The 8,747-nt window shown below is 47.0% G+C and overlaps 1 protein-coding gene across 1 annotated transcript; it reads left to right on the forward strand.

Moving 5' to 3' along the window:
* Positions 1–4,702: 4,702 nt before the first annotated feature.
* Positions 4,703–7,269, forward strand: nhp2 (NHP2 ribonucleoprotein homolog (yeast)). The gene is made up of 4 exons (XM_035407537.1): positions 4,703–4,993; positions 5,309–5,378; positions 5,540–5,645; positions 6,057–7,269. The coding sequence occupies exons 1-4, from the start codon at positions 4,837–4,839 to the stop codon at positions 6,180–6,182; spliced, it is 459 nt and encodes a 152-aa protein (XP_035263428.1). The 5' UTR covers positions 4,703–4,836; the 3' UTR covers positions 6,183–7,269.
* Positions 7,270–8,747: the final 1,478 nt, after the last annotated feature.

Consider the following 8,747-nt stretch of genomic DNA (forward strand, 5'->3'; position numbering starts at 1 on the left):
ACGTGTGACCCATAAACCATTTATCAGGACCCCTCCGCCTCAGGCACTTCAGGCTGTCAATCACTTCGACAGCAGACGGGTGTCAAGAGAGGCTCCTCCCATCTCTCCAGCGCTGCCAGGCTCCTCCCTTTCGATGACCCTTGACCCTGAGCAACTGATGAAGCCGTTGGGAGGGCAAGTCACTGTCTGATCTGAGGGATCGAACCAGATCCCCTGGAGACAGACAGTCCGAAATGGCACCATGGTCTTGCAGGACTCTTTACTGTCCTACTGTGAGTGTGTGTGTGTGTGTGTGTGTGTGTGTGTGTGTCTGCACGCATACATGCTTGTAGCTGTCAGCTCGGATGTCTCATTTAGAGAGAGAGGGCTGCAGTGGAGGGGGCTCTGGTGCCTCCGGTGTCAGAATGATGGAGATTTATTTGACTCGCTGTCACCCCTTGGTGAGTTGAGGCCTCACTGCCAGATCCTCTCCGGTGGTTGGGGGGGGGGGGGGCTGTCTTCCTCTCGGCCCCCTTCTCTCTGACCCTGAATCCCTGCCTCAGTCTGACGCAGGGCGGGGTGTCGAACCGTGGGCCACAGCCAGGGAGAGATGGAAGGAGGGAAACGAATGGGCAGCGCTGGGAAGAGACTTGAGCGCTAGCCTTCAATATCCTCAGCTTCCTCCCTTGCGCTCTTCATCTTCTCTGGCTTTCTCTCCCTCTCTCTACCCCCTTTCCATTTTCGAATCACCACGCACTCTCCCTGGCGGATCCTTCATGTGTGACAGTATCAACACGCATCAGTGTGCAGTGTTCGGTGCTGAATATCGTCCAATTACAGAGCGCTGCAGGCAAAGATGAGATAACAGAGCCAGCATCAGCCCGACCGCCACCCAAACTTTTGATATCTTATCTGTGGCGTTTTCTGAGTCACAGCCGGCTGCAGAATGAGAGGAGGGGAGATCGGCAGGCCGGCAAGTACAAGTGTCTCCATGACCACCCGGTATCCTGACACACAGATTCCCCCTCGATGGGGTCCAGGGGAGAGAGGGGTACACAGCAGGCCCAGAGTGGGTCCAGGGGAGAGGGGGGTACACTGCAGGCCCAGATTGGGTCCAGGGGCGAGAGGGGTACACAGCAGGCCCAGAGTGGGTCCAGGGGAGAGAGGGTTACACTGCAGGCCCAGGAGGGGGTCCAGGGGAGAGAGGGGTACACAGCAGGCCCAGAGTGGGTCCAGGGGAGAGAGGGGTACACAGCAGGCCCAGAGTGGGTCCAGGGGAGAGAGGGGTACACAGCAGGCCCAGAGTGGGTCCAGGGGAGAGAGGGGTACACTGCAGGCCCAGGAGGGGGTCCAGGGGAGAGGGGGGTACACTGCAGGCCCAGGAGGGGGTCCAGGGGAGAGGGGGGTACACTGCAGGCCCAGGAGGGGGTCCAGGGGAGCGGGTGGTACACTGCCGGGCCAAGAGCGGGTCCAGGGGAGATTCCGGTAAATCCCCCCTCAGTACCTCACCCCGCCCGAGCACTGTATGCCTGTCCCGCGGCCCCCCGCTGAACAGCCGCATCGCCATGGCAACAGACTCAATCACAGCTCCCCCGCACAGCCTCTCGCTTCTCATTTTCAACACAATCCATCATCCGGCCTCAGGGGGGCGATATTGACACCGCTCCCCGCCACCCGTCCCTGTCTCTTTCAATCTCTCTCCATTATTCCCCTCTCACTCCCTCTTCCATTACAGATCCCTCTCTCTTCCTCCTCCTCCTCCTGTTCTTCACCACGCACAGTTCTGCCGCTTAAGTACCTCACAGACGGCCCCAGACCGCGCGCGGACACAGAGTGGGGAAGTTTATCGTCCGTCTCCATCTTTTCCCGCTGTAATGCGATGGTTGGCTTGGAGACTAAGTTACTGCCTCCTGCTGGTATCTTTGACTGTACGCGTCAGAGTTTCCGGAACATTCTCTCAGAGGTAAAACATGCAGGTGGAGCGTTCATCATGCATCCACTGAGACAGGTTTCATCTGCCACAGTTCCCTGCTGTTTCCCACAATTACCCATGGTTTCCCATAATTCCCCACTGTTTCCCACAATTCCCTGCATGCTCTGAGAAATGAGATCAATTTGAATTACACAAAATAAATAATCTGTCCCTGTGTAGAATTTAAATGATCTAATTAAATTAAACCTTTCTCTCTGTCTCTCTTGCACTTTCTCCGTCTCTTTCTCTTTCTTTCTCTCTCCCTCTCAATTGAATTTTTTCCTCTCTGACCAGACAAACACACAAAAAAACAAATGTATGCTAACCAAACACACTAACATACAAAGATACACACATACATGTAATTAATATAGTACGAGAAGCAAACACTCAGAAAGCCACATATAAACACACGCTTGCAATGAATTGCATCATGCATGGTGAGTATGCGCATGTATGTGCATGTACATAGGCATGTATATGCAGGACATGCACCAGGGATTAGAACTGCGGGAACATTACATTACCTTACATTTATTTGGCAGATGCTTTTATCCCAAGCAACGTACAAAAGTGCATTTCATGGTCATGGACAACTACAAAACACAGGTTCAGTAAGATACAATACTTGGTTTGTACAGCTATTTCTAGCCAAGAACACAGTTTAGTTCACACAGTGAACACAGGAAACAACCTTGGGACTTACTTATAACAGCAACAGCACATGGAGAGAGCATTAGAGATGAATAAAACATTATGGAGCTGGAGAGAAAAAGAGAGAGAGAGACAAAGAGGGAGAGAGAGAGAGAGTGAGAGAGAGACAGAGAGGGAGAGAGTCAGAGGGAGAGGTTTATTGTTTTCAGGTTTATTATTATGATGATAATGATGATGATGATTATTATTCAAATGCAACCAACCCTGAAAAAATATTAAATATATAATAGGAGTGGTAAAGTTCACACTGTATAAGTCCATCATATAAGCATCACATAAGTCCAGTTGATGCTAAACTTCATACATACATTAGGGCATTTTAGATCTACAAATGCCATCGGGACTACCCATGTTCACCATCTTGATTACCCGCCATTTTGTTTTAGATGTTGGTGTATAGCTTTGGAAGACTGAGATACATAAACATACTACAAACCAACTCAAAAGCATGAATTGTTTGGCTGCTGACAAATTAATTTCCAAAAAAAAAAGTGTTCATTATTTAGTTTTGGGCACATTGTGATTGAGATCATTATGCATCTGCACTCAGGTCTGATTTGGGTATTAGAGCACAACTGTGAGCAGCTTACTTTGGACTGAAGGAATGAGAGGAGAGGGTGTGTTCTAGTCTGGGTCAGCTGCAGCTTTCTCTGCATCCAGCTCTGAGGGTACCGGCCCAACTCTGAGGGATGTAGATTTGAGCAGGTATCCCCGCCCCCCTCCCCCCCCCCCGCCCCCCCAAAACGGTGTGCTGCTGATGCCGTGCTGTGCGACTCTGTACACGTACCAACTCTCCCTCTCTCTCCCGTATGGGACAGCGCGCCTCAGCAAACAACTCCAGTCCAACCAATTACCTCAGTCCCCCCAGCGTTACCTACCCCTGACACACAATACCTGCACGAACAGGCTCTTCAGCTGGCTGAATCACGTTTAAAAAAACGGTCCAGACAGATCACATAAGGATAATTTTAATAAGCGCTGCGGTGCGAATCTCAGCCTCTCTCCAGCTGTTGGGTGGTGTGCTGGGAGACTGTACCCCAGAGTTTAGCCAGTCCTGTGTGAGGTAAAGGCACACGCTTCGCTGCACAGCTCCAGAGATCAGGCTGGAGTATTTCTCCCTCATCCTGTCCACCGGTGCTCAGCATCTCATAAGTGCATTAACAGACTTTTTAAAATTGATGATCTGAGTCTCAGTTTCTGAAAACAAATCATAAAAGGGAAAACATAAAACTCTCTCAATTCTAACTTTTCCATAAAGCAGGGCCTAATGAATAGAGCTGGATTTATAATTTGAATAAGCAGTACGGCGATCCCGGGTGACACGTCGTACCTGCTCTCAGGTGAAATGCAGACTTCTCAACATACCGCTGAACAACGACACCCCCGTCCCGTATGAAAGTGTTACTGGTACAATTTTAAAGAGCTAGATCAAAACACACAGTATCCATGAGGTATCTTGCGGTCGAGTCATTTAGAATTTTGAGATCAGCGAGGATCTGGCCAGTGCCTTCACTGCACTGGTACCCTAAGGCACATGGTACTGCCTGTTGCGTTTAGTTCTGTTGCTTTCATTGTGAATACCCCACACATCTGTAATTCCATGACCAATTGTAGACCTGATAAAGGTTCAGCCTGGTTTGGAGGTTAGCCAGATATTACTACAGGATTCTGCAGTTCTGCTGTATGATATGTCACCTATTACATTTTATTGAATGAAAAAGCCATATTTCATAAGACATATTTACATGTAAAATAAAATAAAATACCATATTTTGTGAAAAGAAATTAACATATAAAAATATTTTGAACATATATCAAATAAGAATATAAGAACAGAGCAACACAGGGTATTACACATTACACACTTAAAAGGAAAAGAAACAAAAGCTTCACGAACATTTAGAGTTCTCTGCAGCACATTTATTCTTTTTCTACGGTCAATGCTTCTAATACAGGGGCCTATACTATGAATCGAACTACGATTCTCTTGGGATCTCCCCGCAGCGCTAGTGATGTTATACAACTTCCGTTTTACAGAAGGAACAGGAAGTGACGCCATTTTATAAGGACGTGCGGTCCACACGTGTAAGAAGTTGTAGCTGTAGTTGTAGTTATCTGTGGGAAAACTTCAATTTTGCCGATAAAATAACGAGGAACGGAAAAATAAAACGATGACAAAGATTAAAAAAGAGAAAGGCGCGACAGAGGAGGAGGCAACCGGGACAACAGAGAAGTCTTACCAGGAGTTGATCGCCAATATTAACCCCATCGCCCAGCCTCTCGCCTCGAGAAAACTCAGCAAGAAACTCTACAAATGCGTGAAAAAAGGTAACCTGCAGCAGTGTGCGTCAGCAACATCCAGTATGAAAGTGTTTCTGTAATAATTTTAGACACGGCTGTAGATTAAAATACACCGCATCCACGAGGTGTCTTAGCTGCTAGTTATTTAGTCTAGTGTGATATTAACTAGCGGTTGGCAGCGCATTCAGTGTGTAGGTACCCTAGCTAGTTATAACGCACATTAGGTAACAAACCCATATTTTTTAGCGAAAGGGTAGTTTCCGCAGGGTTGCCGTCGATATGCATTGATGTAGTTCAACCTTAGCATTAGCGAGCTAATGCTAAATTTATTTTGCTTCTCAGCCTCCAAGGTAAAACAGATCCGGCGTGGTGTGAAGGAAGTTCAGAAGTTTATAAACAAAGGAGAGACCGGGTAAGGTGATTTTTCTCCATATCTGACCATAATATGCAGTTATTCTGTATTTCGTGGTGTTACTTTCCAGGTTTTCAATGTACGCTTTCCAGGTTTGACGCTGTTACTGTGTTCGAGAAGGTAATGTGTGCGCGTGTGTGACGCACTGTCTTGTTGGGTAGGATCGTGGTGCTGGCCGGAGACACGCTACCCATTGATGTGTACTGTCACCTGCCGGTCATGTGTGAAGACCGGAGTCTCCCCTATGCCTACATCCCCTCCAAAGTGGTGAGTCTGCCCTCTGCCGTGATGTTCTAAGTCCTGCATAACTACTGAAATATTAATTTCATAATTCTAATATGAGTCCAGCAAAGCTAGTCACACTTGAATACAGTCTCTTTTGACTCACTAATTTTCAGATTTATTCGCCTGCTTTATTGGACAGTGGTGCGTGTGTGTGTGGGACAGTGGCATTTGTGGGACAGTACCGTGTGTGTGGTGTGTGTTGGACAGTGGTGCATGTGTGTTGAACAGTGGCGTGTGTCTGGGACAGTGGTGTGTGTGTGTGTGTGTTTGACAGTGGCGCATGTTGGACAATGCCGTGTGTGTGTGGGACAGTAGCATTTGTGGGACAGTACCGTGTGTGTTGCGCAGTACCGTGTGTAACACCCCTGCTGTGATTGGCTCTCTGTCCCGCAGGACCTGGGGTCCTCGGCCGGCTCCAAGCGGCCCACCTGCGTCATCATGATCAAGCCGCACGAGGAGTACCAGGCCGCCTACGACGAGTGCCTGGAGGAGGTGTCCGCCCTGCCCAAACCAGTCTGAGCACGCTCACACCGAGGCACGGGCGGACCCCCGTCCACCGGGCGTGGACGTTCTCACACGCGTGCACACACACACACACACACACACACACACACACGTACACACACACGTACACACACAGACTGTAAGGGTCCTCTCTTCCTTGTTTTTCCTGCATCACAACAGAAGTGATGCCACCTCACAGAGAGCCAGTGCTGATGATCTGTTATAATGCCCATACTTAAGAGAACGGGTGTGTGTGGGCGCATGTCCTCGTGCGTGTGTGTGCGCGTGCGTGCGTGTGTGCGTGCGTGTGCGTGCGTGCGTGTGTGCGTGTACAACTGTGAGTTTTTATGAATTAGGTGTGACTTATACGGTTTGATATCTCCATGTTTGTTGAAATAACCCCAAGAAACTGGAGGGGTTTTTAGTGCTTTTCTGGAAATGACAGATGTAAGCAAGCTCCACTCTTAGTTACACAAAACAAACTTTCCTGTTTCAGCAACTGCAGGAATCTTGAACTTCTAAGGGAGTCAGCAGGCATACTTTGCCTGAATCGCAGTCTGATGTAGATTTATGATTAGATTGAATTACTGTATGAGGTGGAATGTCATAGTATGATTTTTCTTTTTTCATAATTTTCAGTGGCTTATAATGCTTATCTTCAGAATGTGTTTCTGTTCCACCGTCTTCTGGTTTTATGTACAAGTAAACATGGGAATGGCTCATGCCACAGCTGCAGTGTTGCCATGGAAACTACTGTGTGTGGCTGAGGAACTGTGTGTCACTCGTACATGTTTATTAAAAATGTTTTGACTTTGAACTTATGATTTTTAATAAAGTTAACATTTACGTGCGAGTCACAACTTTGATTTTAAAATGTGTAAATTGAAAACTTGGGAGTTGCTTTTTCTGTTTCTGTTCTGCTGTGAATGTTAAAAAACAAAAAGAAACTTTGGTAATGCAAAAGGAGTTTGGAGTCTGGTGACTGGAGTCTGTTCTCACTCATTGCATGCAGCCTCAGGAGGAGTGGGGTTCAAACGTTACACCCTGATTTCTGCACACTTTTCCACACCAGCAATAAATCTGCAAACTGAAACCTGTTCAATCAGATGTTTCTCCCTCCTCTTTTACTCAAGCAGTGTATTCTGATTTGGATGCTGCCGATTGCTTCAGATTTATTTGGTATAAAAACTTGTCTTGGAAATATTAAACCGCATCTGTGCGTGCAGACATGACTTAGTTTATGGAATTCAATCTCATGTTTTCAAAGCTAAAATGTGACTGGATTACAGCTGCATAAGTTCTCACATTTCTCTCTAAATTTTAAATGTGTTTCCTGTTCTCACCACAAGGGGGCAGTTGAGTGCCTGGCCCCTAAATAAGCTGCTGCTCAATTAAGCAGTGAATTTCACATTTGTTTATTTTCAGAGTTTGACCACTAGGGGGAGTAGTTGTACAGGGTTGTATAGTGCTCTGTCCTGCATAATCTCCCCCCAGGTGAGTGAACAAGTCTGCTGAGTCCCTCTGTTAGCGCCTCTCACAGGGGCCCAGCCACACTGTTTCAGGGGTGTCCAGTCTTATCCAAAAAACAGGACCATCTGGGTGCAGGATTTTGTTTCAGCCCAGCGCTATGACACCCAATTCAGTTAACCAATTATGGCCTTCAGTTGAGACCTGGATAAGTGGACTCAGGTGTTGTAGTACTGAGCTAGACTGAACCCACTCCGGCTCTCTCAGTATTATATTGGACCCCCCTGCTGTATTTGGTGGGGAAACATGGCGTGTTAGCTGTTGAAACTGATAAACAGTCCATGTTCAGCCAGCAGACTCCTTCCTTTCTCTGCGTCCCTCTCTCTCTCCTCATCCCTGGCTTCTCTGTGGCTTGTTTACTCCATGTTGACAGCTCAAATATTTTAGGGAGAAATAGCCACAGTGTACACACTGCCTGGCTTGTTTGTTGTGTTTGACTTCTATTTTCCCCAAATCTAGTATATAAGCGTGAGAGTGGCTGGCCATAGCAGTCCGATTTCCCCTGGAAAGTGTGAAGAAGGACAGAGTCCATTTCTGTCGCTGGATGATATTTTATCAGGACATTTTTTGCAGGAAAAATGAGGGCCTGAAATGCGTCAAGAGGCTGTTGGTCAGGTGGAGAATTCGGTAGGGCTTTCTGTTTTTAAACAGGCTTCAATTTAGTGTAAGATATGGCATGTGCTTTTTTTCCTTCAACGTTTTGTGCATGTGTGCTGGAAGTGTTTTCTGGTAGCAGAGAGGAAGATGGAAGCCTTCTCCACTCAGACTGGAATGGTGGGGACATCCTCATCATCTTCCTGCACTGGAATTGGCTGTGGCCTGAAGGTCAGAGGTCATGGATTCGGAGGCAAAAGGAAGTTTTTTTTGCTTTACTGGTTAATCTCTGTTCTGACTCACCTGTTGTGTTCATTTCTTTATTGAATGTATATTTATTAGAAGAGATGTGTCTGTATAATAAGCATTCATGGAGTACAGTTTAGTCTGTAATGTTCTGTATTCACCACATGTTTTTAATCAGGTCTTAATCAGATTTTGATATTGACCCTTACTATC

This window comes from Anguilla anguilla, chromosome 3 (assembly GCF_013347855.1).
Source record: "Anguilla anguilla isolate fAngAng1 chromosome 3, fAngAng1.pri, whole genome shotgun sequence".
NCBI lineage: Eukaryota > Metazoa > Chordata > Actinopteri > Anguilliformes > Anguillidae > Anguilla > Anguilla anguilla.